Genomic DNA, 24,513 nt, shown 5'->3' on the forward strand with positions numbered 1-24,513 from the left:
TTCACCCACTTAGTCTATTTCGTAGTAAGTCAATAGCTTTATCTACGTTGAATTTTAGCTTCACGATGAGAGGTTTCTTACAACACCTCTATGTAATTACTTTCCTGTTCACTATATACCAGTATTTCTTCAGAAAACCTTGTGAGTAACCCATTAAAATCAACAAATGATACTTATTCATAGTATCATTTGAGCATATCTTTCTAGTTCTACTTGAAAGGCATCTACCTAGATTTCTCATGTAACAAATAGAGGTTTGTTCTCTACATTTGTAAGGACAAGTTAGTTAGAATAGGACCCAGAGGTGAAGCCATCAATTTGTCTGTCATTTTTTATTGAAGATCTGGTTTCCAAGTAGTCAATTATCTCAGTTAACGGTATATTGGTAGACAAGGAAGCATCACCTAGAAATATCATCTACTTTTCATTAAAAATCTTATGTTACACCTCGCAGATGAAGTTGAGGACATCTATGACGCTTTTGTCAACGACTACTTCACATGGGGGATCTAGGGTTCTAACTGGCCACTTTGCAGTTCTGTGGTATGGAGAGTTATGCATACCTAAAAATTCACAAAGAGGAAGTCCTGACGTGTGGGTTTTGAGTAAGCCATAGAGTCGTGATGTGTCTGATCTCATAGGGTTGAAGTGAATCATGAATAGTTGGAGTAATTATCTTCCTGTTTCCATTTTTTTCTTGAGTCAATTCATCAGTAGTTACCGTTTTCATATTCATACTAAAATGTCGTTGGGTTTTTGAAATTTAGTCAGATGATTCAAAACGAGAAACGAATAATATCTGTAGATGTTGATGCCTTGTTTATTAGAATTTGTGCAATTTTAAACAAAATTGTCAGACGTCCAGCATCGAAGCTTACATTTAACACTGTATTCTTACATATCACTAAACAAATGATTTGAAAGGATGTTGATTTCTCAGTGGTCTAGAGGTTAGTCTTTCGCGCACGAGACTGAAGGCCCTGGTTTCTAGTCCCTTTGGTACGCACTGCTGACGAGGCCCATAATGGGACGAAACGGTCGTCTAGCGCTTTCAGGTTTTCAATGGTAGTCTAACATCAATCGGTTCCTGATTTCAATCAGTAACTTAATAATCTCCACGAACCTATATTGATAATTACTATGTGCTCACTAGTGACTAGCTTCGTGAGAAAATTCTCGGAGTCCTGGTGAGAAACCATGACCAGTGGAGCTAATCCGTGTCGGGTAGAAACAGGTATCTACCTTAGTACAATCGAAGATGGTCACGCAATTTTGTGAATTGATTGAGTTTAGACATTAACACCGTTGGATGCTGAAAGGTTCAGGGGTCTAGAGGTTAAGCGTTCGCGCACGAGACTGAAGACCCTGGGTTCGAATCCTGTGAGCAGAATCATGGATGCGTACAATGCTGAAGAGTCTCACAATAGAATAAAATGGTCATCCAGTGCTTCCAAGTTTTCAATAGTGGTCTAGCCTCCAATTTACTATTGAAATTACTACAATCTACACAAAAACCCCTTCTGATAAACTTCATATTCTTTTATTGCATTATCGAAATAAAGTCTTCTAGAAACTTCCCTACCCTCTAACTCTCTCTCTCTCTCATTCTTTAAACTTGAAATGAACACAATCTCATTTACTCATCAAACCCATATATATTTCATTACACACATAACCTACATATACATATAATGAAATGAGAATATCTTTAAGGGAGACTGTTTATGGTTTTTTGTTGTTATTGTTGTTGTTACTGTTTTCGACATTAAACAGAGATATGTAAAGATCAGATTATTATTATTATTATGTAATAATGAAATAAAAGCTAATTCATCCATATAGACGAATATACATAAAATAGAATTACACAAGAGTAAGTAAATCCGTCACAATATTTAAAGCATATTGTTTTCTTTTGTTTGTGTATGTGTGTGCTAGTGATTTAAGTAAGCAATTCATATGTTGCGGTAGAGAAAATTAACAAAGCAGAAGAAGAAGAGGAGGATAAACAAGTAGGGGGGGGGTAACACAACACCGGAGAATATATATATATATATTTCCATTGAAACCTTTATAAATAGAAAAGAAGAAAAAACGAAAAGAAAACAGAGACAAGCCCAAGAAGAAAAAAAGAAGAGAGAAAACAACAACCTTCAAAATTAAAATGGAATAAAGTTTGTATTAATTTATAGAATAAAAAACTTTTATATGAACCTAGAAACAAAATAAACAATGAACTTACTTAGAAATAAACACAGTGAAATAGTCACCACGGATACTAACCAATAGGTGAAGAAGATAAGGTTTCTTTCAATTTTTTTTATCTCTTTATTTTTTTCTTCTTTTCTCTCTTAATTAAAAGTATCCATTAATGAATAAAAAAAAATAGAACAGAATGAGATGAGAAGAATCGAAACTGATGAAGATATTCTTTCTTTCACTCCTTCAGATAGAAGTACATATGGAGGTTACTGTTAGTTAAGGAAAGGAAAAAAAATAGAAAACAACATGTGAGAGATATGGACGGATACATACACACACACACACGTACGTACGGTGTTTATGGTCTTGGTGTAAAAACTGGGACGTCGCTTCAAAAAATAAAACAACCCCTCCCCTCCCGCACACACGCACAATTAAAAGGAATGACAAATAATTCAACTATCATTATGATGACAATAAATATGGTTGTTTTACAAGTAGGATAGGTCAAAGTAAATAAGAGAAGAACAAGAAAGATTAGACGTTACTGTGTGTGTGTGTCCATGTGTTAAATGAAAATACAGATCCTATATTCATGAATATACACAACACATACAACCATTTTCCTTTGAGTTAGTAATACTTTTTGTTGTTGTTGTTCCCAATTGAGATGATCAATTAGAAAAATGAAAGAATGAATAATTGTGTTTTGTTTATCATTTAAAGAAGTTTACGATGTAGAACACGTGCACCTTCACTGTCATATTCTCTTTTAGATATCCACATACGTTTAAATGTATCTAATGATGCTAGAATAGAACCACCAATCCATGTAGAATATAAACGTTCTTGTGGTGCAGATATTCGTAAATGTGCATCTTTTGGAGCTAAACGTTTTAATTCTAAAACAAGACGATCACCAAAACCTAAATAAAGTAAATATAAAGAAGATAATGAGAATGTTATCACTTTAATGATTATTCAACATTAAAATAACCCCACCTGGAGCCCCCTCTAGGGTTAATGCCGGTCTCAAGACTGGATAAAGGAGGAGGGTTGACGACCCCATTCCGTAGAAAACTAACTCGCTAAAAAAACGTTAACCAGAAAAAAATCATTGAAATGTAAAATTGTAGTTGGTAGTAGTTGTTGTCCATGAAGTCATTGAACTAGATTATGTGTTAATAAGTGTAGACTACCCTGTTTGAAGTCTGTATGATCATTGCAACTAGTGGTTAGAGACTCTAAATGAAATGACTCAAAATCATTTGCAATAGTTCAGGTGCATCTATTCTCAGTCTTCCTTCAAAATTCTAAACCTTTGAATGCCCTGGTACGGCTGAGAGTCAACTCTCCCTCTCCAAATGCTCTCACATGGACACGCGTATATAGCCTCTGCCACACAAGCCCTACACACTGTCTTCTCACACCATGGGTGTTGTTTACAAATTGAGAGGATGAGATACGAATGTCCGGCGCTTTAACTGGGTTGGTGGATATGGAGAGTCCACCTAGGGGAGTTGGTGCACATGGGCTCCAGGATTCTGAAGGAACACATGACGTATGAACCTACTGTTGGTCACCGGCTACCATGGGACTGCATCTCCTCACGATGCTTCATTGCCTTGTGGGTCAAACCTTTAGGTTAAAGGTTCGGGGTGTGACCCCTTAAGAAAACCACCTGCTTTGGTTTGGGCACCCGGGCAGTATTACAGCCCTCACACAAATCAAATGAGATTTGTGTGGCGCATATGTATTTGGTGCCTCCTTGTATCAATATCTATGTGTTCAAATAAATGAAACCTTTGAATTCTTCATAATTTCTTTTAGTTCATTAATTTATATTTTATTGAATCATATCTTTGATGGTTAATTTTTTCCTATCGCCAGTCATCTTGTTACAATCTCTAATGTTCTGAAATTTGACCTGACAACGTCATTTCGCTGTGCTAATCGGGTATGACAAATTGAACCGATGTACATACTTACCAGGGCCCATGTTGTGACTAACTGACTGAGTGAGAAATGATGGTGCTGAAAACACTTGACTTCAAACCATCAGGTTATTTATTCCAGTATCAGATTAGAGAGGATGTTTGAAAAAGATAAAATCTTTAAAACTATTATTGAATAATTGGTTTGTGATCTTTTTATATTGTCCTAGCAACAAGCGATCAACCTCTGTTATTCAGTTTTGTATCACAGTTACTGACTTTATTGTCTACAAATTGCGATTTTCTGGTCGTTTTTATAATTGATTGAGATCAGGAACCGAGTGATGTTAGACTACCATTGAAAACCTGGAAGCACTAGACAGCCGTTTCGTCCCATTGTGGGACTCCCCAGCAGTGCGCATCTACGATCCCGAACCAAAGGGACTCAAAACCATGGCCTTCAGTCTCGCGCGTGAACACTTAACCTTTAGACCACTGAGTCGGTATCCAACGGGGTTAATGTCTAACCTCAGCTAATCCGCGAAATTGTGCGACCATCTTCTAACATCAATCGGTTTATGATCTCAATCGAAAATTTAATAATCTCTATACCCCTATACTGACGTTTTTATTATTGACTGAAGAGGTTACCAGTCTGACAGGAGCATGGGAAAACTTGTAATTAGTGGACTTTTTATTTAATCAATTGACGCGATTAAGTGGATATATATCGGACTGAAGTTCATAATAAGTTTGAGTTAAGTTCAAGTGGTTGGTTAAGAATTTATCAACTCTCATTTTATTTATTTTAACACATAGATATTGGTACAAGGAGGCACCAAATACATATGCGCCACACAAATCTCATTTGATTTGTGTGAGGGCTGTAATACTGCCTAGGTACCCAAACCGAGCCACGTGGTTTTCTTAGGAGGCCACACTCGGAGCCTTCGACCTAAAGGTCTGATCCACAAGGCAGTGGAGCATCGTAAGGAGATGCAGTCCCATGGTAGCCGGTGACCAACAATAGGTCCATACGCCATTTGTTCCTTCAGGATCCTGGAGTCAGCCCATGTGTATCATTAGTTTGGAATCAGGATTTTCCAACTCCCCTAGGTGGACTCTCCATATCCACCAACCCGGTTAAAGCGCCAGACATTCGCTTTTCGTCCCCACAATTTCGTAAACAACACCCGTGGTGTGAGAAGGCAGTGAGTAGGACTTCCCTGTCAGAGGCCATATACGCGTGGCCATGTGGGAGGATTTCGAGAGGGAGAGCGGACTCTCCCAACTCTTGGCCGTACCAGGGCATTTGGGGGCAGCTCTCATATATGTTGTGACTCAAACCTGATGGCATACACCAACCTGTGTTTCGTAAATGAATTTTATTTTAAAAATGCATTCCGTTCATGGTAAATCGACCTATTAGATAATAATTAAAACGTTTAGTCAAAAGCAACGTAGAACCTGAAACGTACAAGTTACCCCACCAAATCAGCACCACTGAGATCAGTATCCAAGTGGTAGTGTCAGTGATAGTACAGAAATTAAGTAGAATTAATTTGCGAAATAAAGGGGATGAAATAATCTTAAAACTCAAGATCTAAGGGGAGACAAGAAAATGAGCGCTTCTGAGTTATATCCCTCAAAGGCTCCTCCAAATACTGGTCACAAGAATCACGTAGAATCCAACCAGATAGGCTGGACCTACTTATATGGTTAAGACCAACAGTTAATGACTTTATAGACTGATGCCACATATTTAGGATTGACCGCTCCTATCTTTCTTTTAACCTACTCCTGAATAAGTATTACTCGGTCAACGAGGCACTGGCTAGGCATCAGTAACACATATCCTAACCATCTCAATGAATGAAGATTTGCTACATCAGAGAAAGATTTGGCATTTATGACAAGTACCATATACCTATACTTTAACATTGCTCACTCGGTCATTCCATAAAATACGAGCAATATATCAAAGACATCGACGATTAAAAGCCTTCAGCGTACGCATATCTTCTACTATCATAGACCATGTTCTACAAACATAAAGAAGAACAGAGTGGACTGCTGCGCAATATACAAATTTGTAGCTAACTAATCATTCATAAATTTAAAACAATTAGTCCCTTTGATAAATTACGATAATGCAATGAGAAGATGAAGTTTATCAGAATTATATGATGATATATTTGAGCAATACATTTCGAACAATCTGATCACACATCATCTACTTGTTAAGAACATTTATATATGAAAAATTAAAAGGTCAACTAGACAGGTTAAGGGTAAGTCATAACAACAAAGGAAAAAATATTAAAGTACACAAAAACAAATGTGATTACCACTCTGGATAGTAAATCAGTACTACCAGGGTAGGTTAAGTGTAAGCACTGATTTCCTTTGTTATGACTTACCCTTAACCTGTCTAGTTGACCTTTTAATTTTCATATATAAATGTTCTTAATAAGTATATTAGGTGTGATCAGATTGTTCGAAATGTATTGCTGAAATATATCATCACATAATTCTGATAAACTTCATCTTCTCATTGCATTATCGAAAGTAATCATTCATAACAAATACAAATTAGATGATACTGGCAAAGTTTAGAAAAAAAAACTTAAAATTTGATAATGCAGCTAGTCAGTTTCATCAAATGGTGTCAACCATCTTACGACTCCGTTAATGAGTCAACAATATTTAGGCGAGACATATCCACGTCTTAAGCTTATAAGAATTAAATATGATGAAACACATCCTGGATACACCTGGTTAGAGTATTGTATAGACTTAAGTCAATCACCAGTTATACATTTCCTCTACCTGGATTTCAACCACATGTTTTATGTGAAGCCTAGAGGTACTATTCTGGGCTCGAACTTTCAATTAGATAGTTGCAAATCTTCTGATACTGAATAAAATGCATCAAACTAAGTTCTTCTTTCGTGAAGAATATTCAAACTAAATGTGTTGGAATTTAGTGTTACATAACATATTAAGAGTAATGCCTGTTCTATACGTGGTATAAAACATGGAAAACTTACTCACCTTTGAAAAGCGTCGAACCGCCTGACAGTACAATATTTTCATATAACATACGTCTTAAATCCATATCGGATTTTTGAATGGCATAAGCTAATACCTGAAAGCAGAACATTATAGATTTATACATGTGCACATTGTTATACTCATACAATATGTTTCCAATAGATAAACAATCTTATTGAAATCATGAATTGATCTGGACCAGACCACCATTGAGAACCTGGAGGGCCATCTCGTCCTAGTCTTGGACTCTTCAGGGGTGGGTACCCAGAGTCCTAAGCGCGGGAATCAAACCCAGGGCTTTCGGTCTCACGAGAGAACACTTAACTTCTAAATGCTAGACATTAACACCGTTGGATGCCAATCCAATGGTCAAGATTTCTCGCGCGAGACCGAAAGTTTTGAGTCCTATTCCCTTCGGTGGAATGTCGTAGATATGCACTGCCGAAGAATACCATACTGAGACAAAACAGCTGTCTAGTGCCTCCACGTTTTCAATGCCGGTCCAAATTAGATCGTTGCATGAGTTCAGTGAAGTTCAACAGTCTCTACACCTCCTTACTGACATTTAAACAACCAATAATACTACTAATGAAATGAAACGATGTTCAGCTGAATAGTTTGTGCAACGAAGGTTGAAGATTTGAAAAAGCTAACAAAACTTGATCATAAAGTATAAAGGTTCCTAATAACAATTACTGTATGAGACATAGAGATACTACCTGATTTTATGAACGGAATCAATATTCAAACTCATAACTTATAGATTGATTACAAAGGGAACACAACTTTGCTTTTTTTCTCGTTCGATAGATATTATGAAGTCAATTGATAGCTTGAGTGTGCAAATCAGGAGTTAAAGCATAGAGAATAGTTGTTTGGGTGTTTAAAGAGAACGAATAAGGGAAGATATTCTTGACCAGTTTTTCCTTATTGATGGCTATTGCTAATGTGTTTTTGAAGTCCTCCCTCTGAAACCTAAGCATGATTTTAGATAGATCATATTGTAATCAATCATCGATGAGGTAAATAGGAACAGAACTACGGCTCTTTTTAAAATACCTATTGAAATGTCGACCAAGCATTGGAATGCTACGTTTCCATGGTCAGTAAATGAATGTAAGTGAGTTATTTAGCACTTAATTTGCTGAAAAGAGTAAATGAACATTGGTTACATTAGCAAGAAGTCATGAAAGTAGAAAGTGAAGTTTCATGTGGCTTAATGAAAGCATCCAGTTCATAATCACTATAAATCTGTTGACTTGAGAAAATACTTTCGAACTTTAAGTAAATGGACAATGTTTTATTACACTTCAATAATATACACATCAGCTAAACCGTACGTTCGGTTATTAAAACGCAAATTAGTTTTATATGACTGACTGAAAGATGTACCTGCATCTACCATAAGGGGTAAATCTTTGAAGGTAGTCTTGAAGTTTATATATCTGTGTAAATGCTATGGCAGATAAGATAATTCTACGTATTGTGAAAATCATAGTTACAATCTTGGAGTACAATACATTAGTGAGAGCACTTTTGTTACTAATTCATCAAATGTGACTACTTTGAGCACAGAGTATGAGAAGAGTTTCTGTGTTAGATAATAGTTGTTTGACAATGAGTACTCATGTTTAATAATGCTATTGTATAGGGAATTCCAAAATCTAAGAACATGTATTTGAGCATAGTAATAATGATATTTTTATAAATGGAAGGCAGTTTACACATGTAATTCCAGAAGTTTTCATACTTCACGTTATTAGCGAGACTATAATTTATGAACGAACCAATCAAATTTAGGAGAACAGATCTCGGATTTTTGTCGTCAAATTCATTCATCCATTTGGCTAAATAGCGTCTTGGCATTTTAACTGATGTTGGTTCGTGATGAAAAGCCTAAATCTAATTCTTAACTCTAACCATCAATTGTAAATCATAATCCTTATTCTTCACACAGGTTTATAACTCCCATTTAGCCCTAGTTAGTAGGTGGATATTCTCAGGGTCACTTTAACGTTGCTCAAAGGTCCTCCGTAAATTATAGTCTCACCAAAATCCGTTTTGATTGTATTTAAGCTGCTTTTTTATTTAAAAAAAATGTATACTATTTATGGCGATTTAAATGAAATACCATCATCCAGAAGATACAAGTGTTTATTAACAGCTGTCTACGCAAAATACTTCGGATTCGTTGGCCGGACACTATCAGCAACAACCTAATGTAGGAGAAAACAAACCAGATCCCAACGGAGGAAGAAATTAGGAAGAAGCGCTGGAAGTGGATAGGACACACATTGAGGAAAGCACTTAACTGTGTTACAAGGCAAGCCGTCATCACTCGAAATCCTCAAGGCCCACGGAAAAGAGGAAGACCAAAGAACACATTACACCGAGTAATGGAGATAGATATGAGAGAAATGAACAAAATCTGGACAGAACTGGAAGGGAAGGCCCAAGACAGAGTGGGTTGGAGAATGCTGGTCTGCGGCCTATGCTCCATTGGGAGTAACAGACGTAAGTAAGTAAGTAAGTAAGTAAGTAAGTAAGTAAGTAAGTAAGATTTTCTTGTCGGGGTGTATCTCTTGGTAACCTGTTGTAGCACCGTTTTGATTGTATTGTAGTGGAAAAGATGACAATTAATCTGTAGTTCTGTACACGGCTTCAACTAACAGTTAATGACCTCTGTAATGAAGTGTGGTATTCAAGATCTGATACTGATACACAATGTCATACGTATTAACCTCCCCACCCGAATAACTACTGAGCAAGAAGACAAGAGTGGAGGGAAAAGTCTTTTGGGGTACCAAATTATATATATGTATATATATTTCTACTCCTTAGAAAATCAATCCATTTCTCAGCTAATGGAATTTATTTGTTATTTAGCAAAATTGACTTTTACATTCAGCTACTTCTAATTGGTTCACTATATCAACTTCCTGAATGGAGACATCATTTAAATTGTTCGTAACACATAACCTAGATTTTACATCATAGAAGGTATTGAACCATACATACCGATAAGAGTATATACAATCAATCAATGGATCTTAATACTGAAATTATTCGCTTAATGGTTACATCATATCCATGATGGAATGTTAAAGTGGTACACAAAGGTATCTAATAGTATTATCTTTTTTAAAACAATCATGGATCATATGATATGAGAGTAGTATTGAATTGAATATTTTGATTTTTGCTAAGTTTACCAATGTGAATTAATTATGTATTATACTTCTTTTTAGTAATCATAGAGTGTTGTAGAGATTATTGAATATTAAGTTACATATCACTAATTGACTTAGGCTGGGATAACCATTAATAATAAACACGAAGCCTTTGGCGATTGTTTCATTTTAGTATCTTTTGGATTCCTTTCATTTTGAATGACTTGTTAGGGATGCTAGATCCTCAGAACTCATTTGGTAAATGTTTCATTTTTGCAATAAAAGCGCCCATTTCTACCCTCAGTTTGTATTTCCAACGTGGAAGGATCTTAAATACGATTGGTTTGTTTGCTCTTTTACTGCGCTATCTTGTGACGCTTTTCAAGAATACTGTAGTACTGTATATATATATATACACATTAGTTGTGTACTTGTTCGTTTGTGCTTCCGACTGTTCGTGGAATATACATTTCCCTTGGCTGAATCTGATCTTCTCCCTCTAGTTAGCAAAGCTGGGGATCATTGGGAGAGTCTAACTTGTCCTATTGTGTTGCTGACCATTCCTTCCGTTCACCGGTTTAGGTGATATCGTCATCTCTTAGAACGTAACATGGTTACATATTTACACTGTTTTAAATTAATAATACTCATACAAACTATAAGGGTAAGAAACATGAAATACTTATAAAGAGTTAACTAAACGGATACTACCATTAATGGTGTAAAAAGTATAAATTAATAGAAAAAATTCATTATAAATCAAATTTACTTGATGAATACCAAAATATTCTTGACCCATTAAATCTGGTCGAAATAATAATTCTGGTGCACGAAAACGTGCTGGACCAATTTCTAATGTAGAACCATCTGGTAATGGATATGAAGCTAATGCTTCCATTGCTTCAACTTTACTTGGATTTAAACTGATAAAACATGCACGTTCCTAATTATTATCAAAAATTAAGAAAAGAAAAGTGAAGAGAGAATTAAATAAATTATGTAGATGTACATGTTAGTATTCTTGACTATGAGTTACATTTGATGTATCTTTCCTTACTCCAAACCGAAGTAAATACAGACCGACTTGAATGTATGACTCACTGGTTGGAAATTAAAAGATTTAACTACTGTGAGATAGTAACTCACTGAAGACAATGATGGATATGTTGCTCAATTTCGAGCGCAAGACCGATAGGTCCTCAGTTTGAATCTCGCGAGGCTGGATCGTGGATGTGAACTGCTGAGGAGTTCTATACTATGACGAAACGGTCGTCCAGTGCTTCCACTAATAATAATAATAATAATAATAATAATAATAATAATAATAATAATAATAAAAGTTTCAACTATTGAAATTACTATAATATCCATAAAAACCTCTTGTGATACTTAGTTATCGTTATAAAAAGTAGTTTAGTTGCGGAGTATTTCTTTAATGTAAATTTATTCAAACGCTTTTTTAAAATACTTCATGTCACGAACTTATATCAACTAGGAAGAATCAATGAAACTTAGGAATTTCTGCTATCGTCTTAGACTAGGTCTGTTCATAACACTGAATATGATTATAGGCAAAGATGGATAGTGGCTAGCAGTGGAATCCAGGACGTGCGTCACTTCGTCCTATTTGGGACTCGTCACAGCTGGATGTACCTGCATCTCAGAGTTGATGTTCACTCCATGACTCGAACCTAGTACCGTTCGCTTCAAACGCCACCGTGTTATTCACTTAGCTACTGAGTTCAGATAGCCACTTGCTTGTGAAATGAGGTGAAGTTTAAATTCACTTGATATTGTTTGTTTGAATCTTCTCATCGGTGTTCAGGACTGCAATCAATCAGTTTCTTATTGGCATATGTACATCCTAAGTGGATTGCCTTAAGTCATAAGTATGCAGTTAAATTCGGCTGACAAGTCTAAAATAGAACGAAGGCAATCCTCACAAGATGCACATATGCCAATAAGAGACTGATCGATCGCAATCCTAAACATCAATGGGAAGATTCAAACAAACAATACAAAATGAACTGAACATGGTGTTTATATCTTCTAGTAGATTGATATAACCTAAATAAGTGAAGATCGGGAAAGAAAAACCTTATTCAGCCTTTTCTCTTATCAATAGTGGTAATCGTTGAATCATTTTTAACACTCACATATTATTCGCCTAAACGATACACATACCTTATGGCCCCCAAATACCCTGGTACGATCGAGAGTGGGGAGAGTCAGATCTCCTTCTTCAAATGCTCTCACATGGACACGCGTATATAGCCTCTGACAGGGAAGTCCTACTCATTGTGTTGTTTACGAAATTGAAATTCCGGCGCTTTAACCTGGTTGGTGGACACAGAGGGTCCACCTAGGGGAGTTGGGAAACCCTGATTTCAAACCAGCGGTGCACATGGGCTGGCTCCAGGATCCTGAGGAAACAAATTGCGTATGAACCTACTGCTAGTCACCGGTTACCATGGGACTGTATCTCCTGACGTTGCTCCACTGTCTTGTGGACTAGACCTCCAGGTCGAAGGCTCCGGGTGTGCCTCCCTAAGAAAACCATCTGTTTCGGTTTGGGCACCCGGGCAGTATTACAGCCCTCACACAAATCTCGTCAGATTTGTGTGGTGCATATGTATCTGATGCCCCCTTGTTCAAATAAAATAATAATAAATATGTAAATAATTCTATTCATTACTTTTTACTAATTCAGATGATTCATTGTAAAGTTTCATTGGAGTAAATTTTTTGTTAAAATATGCGTAGTTGTTTATTTGAATTATACATTCAATTTAATCAAAAATCTATATACTGATTTGATTGTTATACGAATGATTGTCATATAAATCCATTTATTATAAAGTACATACTAAGTCTCATTTCCTATAAACGATGTAGTAAACTTGTTATGAACATCAATGTTGTCCAATTAATTCAATTACCATGGGACTGCATCTCCTTACATTGTTCTACTGCCTTGTGGATTAGACCTTTAAGTTGAAGGTTCTGGATGTGACCCCCTAAGAAAACTGCCTGCTTTGGTTTGGGCACCCAGGCAGTAGTATCCCAGTCCTCATACAAATCAAGTGACTTAAGTGGCGCACATCTATTTGGTGCCTCCTTGTACCAATGTTTATGTGTTTAAATAAATAAATAAATAATTCAATTACAAAATAGGATTGCTTTAGGAAATATTTAACGCCAACTAGGGATCAATAATGATTTAAGTCACCTTATCAATAAACTATCCAGCATTCTATTGATATAAATTTTTTTCTTACATATAAAACGACATTTTAGCTGTCTTCATGCTCTGGTCCTTGAAATTAATCGCAGTATTTGCATATTCTGTAAAATATCATAATCATACACATTCGTTGTTGTCTATCATTTCTTCATGAAAGGATTTACTTACCTACGTCTGTTAACCCTCGTGGAGGAGCATAGGTCGCCCACCACCATTCTCCATCCAACTCTATTCTGGACAATCCTTTTCAGTTGTTTCCAGTTGCTATTCATCCATTTCCAATTCTCGATGCAGTGTGTTCTTTGATCTTCATCTTTTCCGTATGCCTTTAGGATTCTAAGTTATCACTTGCTTCGTGATACAGTTTGATGATTTCCTCAATGTGTATCCTATCCACTTCCAACGTCTTTTCCTAATTTCCTCTTTAGTTGGAAGCTGGTTTATTCTATCACATAGTAGGCTGTCGGTAATAGTATCCGGTCAACAGACATCGAGTGTTTTGTGTAGACAAATGTTCATAAATACTTGTACATTTTTTGATTATAGTCGTGGTAGTTCTCGAAGTTTCAGCTCCTTACAGTAGAACTGTCTTGACGTTCATATTGAAGATTGTGACAGTTGTTTTGAGTTCCATATGTTCTTCAACTGTAGGAATGCCACCCTTACTTGCCAGTCTTTGCCTTCAAATCTGCATCAGACCCTCCCTGTTCACCGATGATACTGACTAGATACGTGAAAGTTTCCACGTCTTCCAGAGTTTCTCCATCAAGTGTGATTAACTTGGTGCTCTCCGTGCTGTATTTGATGATCTTGGCTTTTCCCTTACGCATATTGAGGACTACTGATGCAGAGATTGCTGTTACACTGGTTGTCTTCATCCGCATATGTTCGTGTGTATAGAATAGAAGAGCTGATTCATCTATCAAGTTCAAATTGTCTAGTTGCATCCGACCTGTCCATTGTATTCCAAGCTACCCCTGAGTTGTGAAGATATTCATAATTCAGTCAACCATCAGAAATAAGGGAAAGGGGGAGAGTAAGCAGCCTCGTCCGACACCGGTCTTTCATGAAAGACAGCTCTGATTAATTATTAAAATTGTAAAACAGATCTCTCTATTGAACCATATACAACACTCATAAAATCACTTGACAGAATAAGAAACTAATTTTCTACAGTTAAACATCCATTAACTTATTTACCTTTATTTGGCGAACAATTTCAAATTCTGATGTTGTATGAAAGTCAGCACCTTCTTTACGTAATAATAAACGTAAAAAACGTGTTACATCTCGACCAGCTAAATCTGTACGTTCAATAGCATGTGGAAGAGCATAACCTTCATAGATAGGTACAGCATGAGTTACACCATCACCCGAATCTAATACAACACCTGTAGTTCGTCCAGTGGAATATCTGATTTTTATGTTTTTAAAACGAGAAAAAAGATAAGTATCAGAAGGGGTTTTGTAGAGATTGTAGTAATTTCAATAGTTGAGATCAAGAGTCAATTCAAGCTAGACCGCCATGGAAAACCTGGAAGCACTGAATGGCCGTTTCGTCCTATTGTGGGACTCCTTGGCAGTGCGCATGCACGACCCTGCCTCTCGGGATTCGAACCCAGGACCTATCGGTCTCGCGTGTGAGCGCTTAACCACTAGACCACTGAACTTGCCGGCATCCAACGGTGTTAATGTCTAACTTCAACTAGTTGAAGTGACTCATGGTCTCAACTATTGAAAAAAAGATAAGTTAATCTGTGCCTCACCTCTATAAATCATAAAGAATTTAATTAATTTTAACAGGTAATTAGCCATGTATTTATTACAGACGAATAGTCGATAAAAACCTGGGTATGCCAAATAGATACTTATTTTGTTAATAGCTTTAGGCGTGGTGGTATTTAGGGTGGTTAATGTAATTAATCTACAACACAGTGATTGTAGATTAAGTGCTTTAAAAGTTTGGTTGAAAGTCAAGTAGCATATTAACTTAGCTACTGAGTTGAATTGATAAACATATTCAGTAATAATCAAGGGATAGCAAGGACTCTTCCACCTACAATAGTATTGAAACTGACTGAAGCAGTGAAATCTCATTTTATCTACATAATTGAACAATTTAATAAGCGGATTTTTATTTAATTACCGAGTTGGATTGGTCGGTCACACTTTGGGCACACAAAGTACCAAGTCAACACTTAATACTGGAGTCATGGCTTAGACTTAGTGATTGAAGTACTTGACTTTCAACCAATAAATCTCAAGTCTAAATTGTGTTACTTGATCCATCTCAGTTTAAGCGGTCAGGTAGTATCACTAGTTCTTGGACCTAGAGTGTGGTTCCAAACTGAGTATGTATTCACCCCCAAATGCCCTGGTATGGTCGAGGGTGGGGAGAGTCAGCTCTCACATACTCACGGGTATACAGCCACTGTTGGGGAAGTCCCACTCACTGCCTTCTCGCGTCGAGAGCGTCGTTTACCAGATTTAGAGGATGAAAAGCGAGTGTCTGGCTCTTTAACCGGGAGTTGGAGAACCGTGATTACAAACCAATGGTACACATGGGCTCCAGGGTCTTGAGGGAACAGATGGCGTATGAGCCTATTGTTGGTCACTGGCTACCATGGGATTGCATCTCCTTACGATGCTCCACTGCCTTGTGGATTAGACCTTTAGGTCAAAGGTCCGGGGAGTGACCTCCTAAGAAAACCACCTGCTTCGGTTTGGGCACCCGAGCAGTATCACACCCCACACACAAATCAAGTGACTTATGTAAAGCATATGTATTCAGTGTACCTTTGTACCAATGTTTATATGTTTAAATAAATAATAATTAATAAATATATATTCGAACACCCAGTCTGGATATTCAAGTCTGCAACTGGAACCACAATATTTTTCGAATGAGTTTTGTAGTAAAAATCACTTTATTGGCAATAAAACTCGTTCTTTACTGTATCAGAGCTGTAATTCTTCAAAGAGTGGGAATAAGTAGTGAAAATACATCTTTCTTGTCGGTTAATTTTGACAATGACTAAAAGTAAAGGACTGGTAATAGGGACCTGATCATTTGGTACCACTTTTGCCTTGAAGTCTCGTGAGATGATATTAAAACTAGGTTACAGTCTACAAAAATCAAGTTTAGAAAATTCTATTTAAGTTTGATATCGTTGGTAGTTATTTTTAAGGAAACTACTACAATTCAAAATAATTACGGACGTAAGCAATTATAGTTAGAGAAACAATGTATCATATAATCGTCTATATAAAATCGATGACTTACAAACTTAATACCGCTTGCATTGAAATGTAAAGCGCAGGTACACTAAAAGTTTCAAAGAATATTTCTGCCATTTTCTCTCTATTTCTTTTTGGATTATGTGGAGCTTCTGTCAATAAAACTGGATGTTCTTCACTATTGACCATCAATTGATCTTTGCCATATATATAAGCCCAAATACGTTCCATATCATTCCAGTCACGAATAATACCATGTTCAATAGGATATCGTATACTTAATAAACCACGATGTTCCTCTGCTTTAGGACCAATAAAATCATCACCTTCAAGAGCACCTGCCATAACTCTAACATGTTTTGGACGGCCAATACTTTAAAGAGGGAAGGGGGGGACATTAGATGTAAACCAACCAATTAACTTACTAATTTGGAAATCGGTACTTTGGTACTTGATCACCTGCGAAACCTGCTTTCAATATACCTGTACCCTAAAAGTAGAGAAATAATAAAAGTTCAACGTGAACTTTTAGATAATATGAAACACATATAGGTGGTGGTCAATTACTGAAATATGTGGTACTGATCGAAGAAGATAGATTAGATTTGTTACGAATTCTAATGCAAATTAAATTGTTAATCAGAGTAATAGTCAATATATAGGTCTTCTATTTAACAGCTTCAATTAATAGAGCAATAATGTTCTTACTGGTAAAAGTTACAAAAAAGTGGGTTTTAAGTTTGTTATTGATCAAATGTCGAGTGATTTTTGTGATGATGGAGGTCACTTATCCGATTTAATTGACATGGACAATACAGAGCTGTGTAAACTGTTGGTTTTTAATCCAAGGATAAGAATATAGTGCAGTTCAACACTGAGTTTTGTCGTACTGATGTAAGACAAGCATTCTGAGTTGAAAATGATGTTATTTGAATAAGAATGTTTTTGGGTATTTTTTCTTACTTGGACAAGGTGTGAAGAGTCAAATTACTACACAACTGAACACCACACATAAAAACGATGATACAAAAGAAATCCAAATATGTCAAGAAGAGCTGGAAAGTGAATAGGTATAAGCTAATTAATAATTCTCATTCCTTTGAAAGCCTTAATAAGTAGCCTGCACGTTTCCTCACACAATCTTTAAATCGAAAGATCTCACTCCTTAGTGTTTCCTTCTGGTTCTTTTGCCCTTTTTTCCACCCAAGCGGGGTGGTGGGTACGTGTCCAACGTGTGGTATACCACATAGTCACCCGCGGACCCCCAGTCATGACAAAACCTCGCCGACTGGCACCGGACAAATTAGCTTTCTCTAAACGTGAGTTTGACAATTTACTAGCTACTAGCATTCCGTAATCCAAATGGCATTCGTAGAAACTCAAACAGGTCGATAGGAGTCGTGATAGCGGTTTTCTCGATATCTTCAAGAGCGACTGGGATCTGATGATATGCTCGTACCAGATCGATCCTAAAAAAAGTAGTCATGCCCTTGAGTGATGTCGTGTATGTGGGGGATGGGTTAGATATCAAAACGTGTAACTACGTTTAATGCTCTGTAGTCGCCGTATGGTCTCCAACTAACGCCATCCTTTGCGCACCGGACAAATTAGCTTTCGCTAAACGTGAGTTTGACAATTTACAAGCTACTGGTATTATTCGTCCTTCTCACAGTCGCTGGGCCTTACCATCTCATATGGTTCGCACGTTACACGAGCATGGCTGTGGGAACATCGGCAATGATGAACGCCCAAGGATACTGTCGTCGGTTGCCCAGGTTGACCGTAAGCTGTCGTGTACCATAGGTAGGAATGACTGAGTCATCCGCAGCGCGTAGTCGAAGCATCGTAGCTTCAGACTTACTGTTACCGATAGGTACGACAGAAACTTGGGAACATGTATCTACTAGGTACCTAGCGTTAGTGCGATAATCGTGCACACAAAATAAACGGCCAACCTGAGGCGAAGGGCAGGCGAGTTCGGCCACATTTACTCGCCGGTTTGGGAGTTTCCCGCCTTGTATGAGCAGGGGTCTCGACAGCGGTGGGCACCGGACCCGAAGGCACGACGGAACCAGAACCAACCCGTACTCATTTCTGAAGCCATCTTTTTGGCGTGGCTTGGGAGATGCCCGCTTAGGGCGAGTAGTTACGGCTTTATTTATTTATTATTTAACACAGATATTGGTACAAGGAGGCACCAAATACATATGCGCCACACAAATCTCATTCGATATCTATGAGGGCCCTCACACATATCGAACGAGATTTGTGTAGCGCATATGTATTTGGTGCCTCCTTGTACCAATATCTGTGTTAAAATAAATAAATAAAATAATAGGGCTGTGATACTGCCTGGGTGCCCAAACCGAAGCAGGTGGTTTTCTTAGGGGGCCACTCCCCGAGCCTTCGACCTGAAGGTCTAATCCACAAGGCAGTGGAGCATCGTAAGGAGATGCAGTCCCATGGAAGTCGGCTTTACGGGAGCGTGACCTGACTCGGGGACGCAAGGTCCTGGTATATTGGAGCTGTTTCGAAAATTGAGACGGGTATGAATACAGCTACCCCTATCACCCTGAGCCGAAAGGCGACTAGCGTCGAGATCTACGTTCGAGCGTGATGTTGAGGCAACTATATAGTCGTCTCGGGTGCTAGTCCTTGCCAGTATCTTATCTACTATAAGGGCCACCTGGTTAAGTGGTGTATCCTCGAGCAGAGCCGTAATCGTTGGTTGTATATGTACTGGAAGAGGTTCAAGCCATAATTCTTTAACGATTTCGGAATCCGCTGTCGTAGGTCCTATGAGAGATTGCAGGCGCGTGAGGTGATGGCTCGGTTTAGCGTCACCCAGGAGGTAACGTGCTAATAGTGTCCTCGAGCGTTCCTCCCTCGATGGGAGGAAATGTCTGAGGATCGCCTCGTTGAGACGATCATAAACGTTAGGTACATTCGGGTTGAGGACAATCTTACGAACAGCCCCCAAATGCCCTGGTATGGCCGAAAGTGGGGTGGGCCTGTCCTCCCTCTTGAAATGCTCTTACACGACCACGCGTACACAGCCTCTGCAAGGGAAGTCCTACTCACTGCTTTCTCGTGGCGGGGGTGTTGTTTACGAAAAATGAATGTCCGGCCCTTTAACCGGATCCCAAACCAAATCAATGGTGCACATAGGCTCCAGTATCCTGGGGGAACAAATGGCATATGAACCAATCGTTGGTCGCCGGCTACCATGGGACTCCATCTCCTCACGATGCTCTACTGCCTTGTGGGTTAGACCTTTAGATCAAAGGCTCGGGGTGTGGCCCCCCAAGAAAACCACCTGTTTTGGTCTGAGCACCCGGGCAGTACCACAGCCCTCACACAAAGTGTGGCGCATATATATTTGGTGCCCTCTTGTACCAATATTCATGTGTTCAAATAAAAAAATACGAACAGCAGTGATGTGATCCCCGGGTGACGTTTTCAGAGCGTAAGCATATTTCTGCCGTTGATTCGTTATGCGGCGGATCTCAAATTAAGACTCCAGAGCCGCGAACCAAACTTCTGGATCATGGGGAATAAAAGAGACAGGTCGGAAATTGATGACCTGTACCTCGGAGTCTATTATATTAATACCACTCTTATCGTTATCCACCATATCAAGTTGTTGCCCGGATTTTATATATTGAAAAATATCAATACGAAAATGTGCAACAAGAGTGGATAGATAGATAATAGACTCGCCGTGACAGTGTTCTTTGGGAGGTTTTCTAGCGGTTTAAATGTGTTCGCAGTTTTGGCTCACCAGATGTAGTAGGCGTCGAGTCGCGGTTGACTGTGATCACCACTACAGGAAGACTCCATGGCAGTTACTAGGTTAGATCCCTCCGTAGGCCAAATATCAGAAAGTAATTGGATGTTGTAGTAGGATGTATTTGTTGGCGATCTCGTGGTATCGAAATAATACCGAGATCGTGCCAAAGTATACAAGTGGGATTACTGAGCGTAACCGAGTTCGTGAAACGCCAAAAACAACGGAAGAATGTGTGTTTTTAGTACACTTAAAAAAAGAGGTACAGTAAAACAATTACTGGTACAATTGGTTATAATAATAATTGTTTCTATTATACCAATTACATTCTTTTCATAAACGGAGGTCACTACAGGAGCCCCTTGCTAGAAAGGGATTTCTCTTTTGATACGTAGCGATTTTGTTCGTGGGACTGATCGGCAGATGTGCGACTGTAGGACGAAAGGGTTGGCACAACAGGAAGCGATCGTTGATCGAGTTGCCACCGAAGGTCTTTTGGGTAGAACGGTACCACGAGAAACGTGTTGTATTTGTTGCTCGAGTTAGCGTACCACACCAGAGTGGTTTTTTGATCTAGGATCTGAGGATTGCATTCGTTTGAGAATAGAGCAAACCTACAATAACTTACCTTTTTACAACTATTTTCGTCAATATGCTGAACTATTTAAAATCTAGGTTGAACACCATCACACCTGCTTTATTCCGAGCAACGGGATATTATCCTTAGTTCTCACAAGAATTGTGGGAAAAAGTTTAAGAAAAGCTCTTATGACTGATTAATTAGTTCTAATATTGTGTGATTTAAGAAAATAAAAGCTAATCGTATGGCTCCTACCTTAATTTGAATGAGTGAAAATACCTTTTCGAAGTGTTCTAAAAATTATAGAAAGAATGAAGTTTGTCAGTGAGTCCCTTAGTTTGACATATAAAATGCTAAGACCACTTTACTTCAGTCACTTTAAAAACGACTCGAAGAATTTTCTGACCAAGAATAGTAAACGAAAACAGATTACACGTAAGGAATCAGGTGTTACAAATTAATTAAACCAAAAGGTGTAAGTATTCGTAAGGTGACTTATGAATTGTTTAAGCTTTTCAATCGGTCATTTAGTATTAAATTAAAGACTAAATAACTTGAGATCAATTCCCCTCTGGGGCAGAGGCACAAACAATCCCTTAAACAACTTCGCATAGCTTCTGTGTTATCGATACTTGTTGACTACCAAACGAGCTGGCCTTGATGGACAACTTAGTAATCAAAAATAAACTCCGTGGATATTTGAACACCATAAAATTACATATAATTCTCTACTATTCTGGGATTCGGTCTTAAAATTTCATCTCACTATGCTAGTAAGGTACGGTGACTTGAGCCGATGTACATACATACCAAATTCTACGTTGTGACTGACTGACAATAATCCATTGCAATTATAATGGGATAATTTTCCTGGAAGTTAATTCCCAACGAACTAAAGGGAACGAGGCTTTACTAAATTACAATGTACACACCGTTGATACAACAATTAAGCATTGTGTATTTAAATTAACATTAAGTCATTTCTGTCCTATGAAGACAATAAACTTGCCCTCTTATCAGCTAAACGCACAATTTATAATGATGTCTTTGAAATGGATCACTAAAAGACTGGTATTCAGTGGTAAATAGTGGATCCTGATTTAATACTTATAGGTAAATATCTGAAACTAAATGCAAGTCATAGCTGGTTAGAAAACCATGGTCTTATTCAGAATACGTCTCCTTAATTATGCTGACACAACCAGTCTCGGAATGTCAACTTTTCAGTATCTAGTCACTAAGCAGAAGTTTGTGAAATAAAACGGTACAGGTCAGCTATTAGAATGGAAGTTATACTTTGAGGTTTAGAGATTTATAAGGAGTCAAGCTTCTACGTATAATTTCTGATTTATTACATGTATATTGATGGCACTACTCGCTAGGCTGGTGATCCATGTCTGGCTTGTTTTTACTTATGACATGCAAGTGACAACTATTTATGGTTCATTGGTGTTTGGTCGCAAATAGTAATTTTAACAGTGGATGTTAACAGGGACTTTTGTGAAGACATATACATGCTTACTACTTTTCACAAAGAATTAGTACAACAATAACTGCAAAACGTGAAAGTTGTAAGTCCAATTTTGGAGGACTCATTGACTAGAAGCTCAAAACTGCTGCACACGAAACTCTTAACATAAAGGGCTTCTGAGGGTTATATTTTTGTTGTGATTCTGCCGTAAATTTGCATTACATGAAGCACAAACTGAAAATATGTTGCGGAAAATCGTAAGCTTAGAAAAATGGTTACCTCCTTCAATCGTGAAAGTTTTGGGGAAGAATATAAACCGGCTTCATGCAATTTTGATTCTTGGATATTAACAATCGTCGTTATGGCTGCGTGTGGCTTACTCATTGATGTACTTTACATCAAACTAATCGCTAAGTTAGATGGTTATTTCGAACATTATGGATCAGACTTTGCTGGTAAGAACTGTTGTTTATACACTGATAATTTGGCTAGGAAGAGTATGTGCTTTTTTAACTTGAATGTAAATTCTACGTAGTAACAGTGGGATTAACTTCACCTTAACTACCAACCAGATATCCATTAGGTCAAAATTAGTTAATAAATAGGAGGGGTAGAGATTATCATAAAAACTGGTTTTACTCACTATATCTATAACGACAGGTTGGTTTGTTATAACATCATAGGAATCCATAACACAACAAGGTAGCGCACAAAACCCAAAGTTAGCACTGTAGTTGTCCAATATACAAATGGTTCAAAAGGTTATGGACGGAATAGAAGAAGCTTTCGCTCAACGGGCTTCCGTGTCTAGTAGCAGTGGATCACCAATACCTCCAGGCAGGAACCTAGGTATATTAACGATAATAGAGGAAAAATAAATAGGTAAATCATAGTAAGATATTATCCTTAGTCCTTAAGAATAGGTCAAGTTACCTCTTAAAGGACTCCTGGGAAGTCGCTTGGACTAGCTCAGCCGGCAACGAATTCCAGCATTTAACAACTCTTTGGGATTGAAGTTGTGTCTACATTCTGTCTTGCTATGTTGTGTTTCCAGTTTCTGGGTGTTACCTCTTAGGTTATTATTCGAACTAAGCTTAGGTAGGTGTTTAAGAGGATGTCCAGAAGTGTTAAGAATACTATAAGCCATTAATAAACCACCTCTAAGACGCCTATACTCTAATGGGTAAAGGTCTAGTGAATGGAGGCGTTCTTCGTAAGGTTTAGATTTGAGTCCTCGAACTGATTTCGCGGCTCGTTCGTGTCCCTATCCTTTTGGAGTGGGGAAGGAAATACTGTTTCCGTACTCCAAATGGGGTCGAATAAAGCTGTTGAAGATCATGTGGAAAGTTCTAGCGTCAAGCTGGACGACAATGCGCTTCATTGTTACTATTGCAAAGTTTGCTCGAAAGGCGTTTTTGTCACTGCGTAAGACTTCAAGTCGTAGGGCACCAGCACTCCTAAATTTTTTTCAACCTAGGATAGAGAGGGTTTCCTAAGTTGTAACTGTAGTCTGCAATATGTCTCAGATGGACTACTTTACACTTTGAAGTGTTAAAGGTATGTCCGTTGTCATCTGATCAACTTTGAAGTCGAGTCAGATCCTCCTCAAGTGCTAGTATATCCTCTTGGTTGAGTATCTCTCTCCAAAGTTTCACATCATCAGTAAAAAGTAATGGGTCAGACGATACCTGTTGTGTAAGATCGTTCATGCAAATCAAGAAAAGAAGAGGTTCTAGCAGTGAACCCTGGGGAACCCCACTAGAACATTCCATAGCCTGAGAGAAAGTGAAGTTAACCCTGACCTCAAACTGTCGATTTTTTAGATATGAAATGA

At 37.8% G+C, this 24,513-nt stretch overlaps 1 protein-coding gene across 2 annotated transcripts; it reads right to left on the reverse strand.

Annotated features, from left to right (window-relative positions):
- Window positions 1-1,307: 1,307 nt before the first annotated feature.
- Window positions 1,308-23,420, reverse strand: ACTR1A_1 (Alpha-centractin). 2 transcript variants are annotated; one of them, XM_051212745.1, is made up of 7 exons: window positions 23,323-23,420; window positions 17,267-17,331; window positions 16,888-17,214; window positions 14,805-15,018; window positions 11,130-11,303; window positions 7,191-7,284; window positions 1,308-3,128 (listed from the first exon to the last, which is right to left on the reverse strand). In XM_051212745.1, the coding sequence occupies exons 1-7, from the start codon at window positions 23,368-23,370 to the stop codon at window positions 2,923-2,925; spliced, it is 1,128 nt and encodes a 375-aa protein (XP_051068655.1). In that variant the 5' UTR covers window positions 23,371-23,420; the 3' UTR covers window positions 1,308-2,922. The 2 variants fall into 2 exon arrangements, with proteins under 2 accessions (XP_051068655.1, XP_051068656.1); XM_051212746.1 differs by having other exon boundaries at window positions 1,636-3,128; window positions 17,267-17,324.
- Window positions 23,421-24,513: the final 1,093 nt, after the last annotated feature.

The sequence above is a fragment of the Schistosoma haematobium genome, chromosome 3 (genome assembly GCF_000699445.3).
Source record: "Schistosoma haematobium chromosome 3, whole genome shotgun sequence".
NCBI classification, from domain to species: Eukaryota; Metazoa; Platyhelminthes; class Trematoda; order Strigeidida; family Schistosomatidae; genus Schistosoma; species Schistosoma haematobium.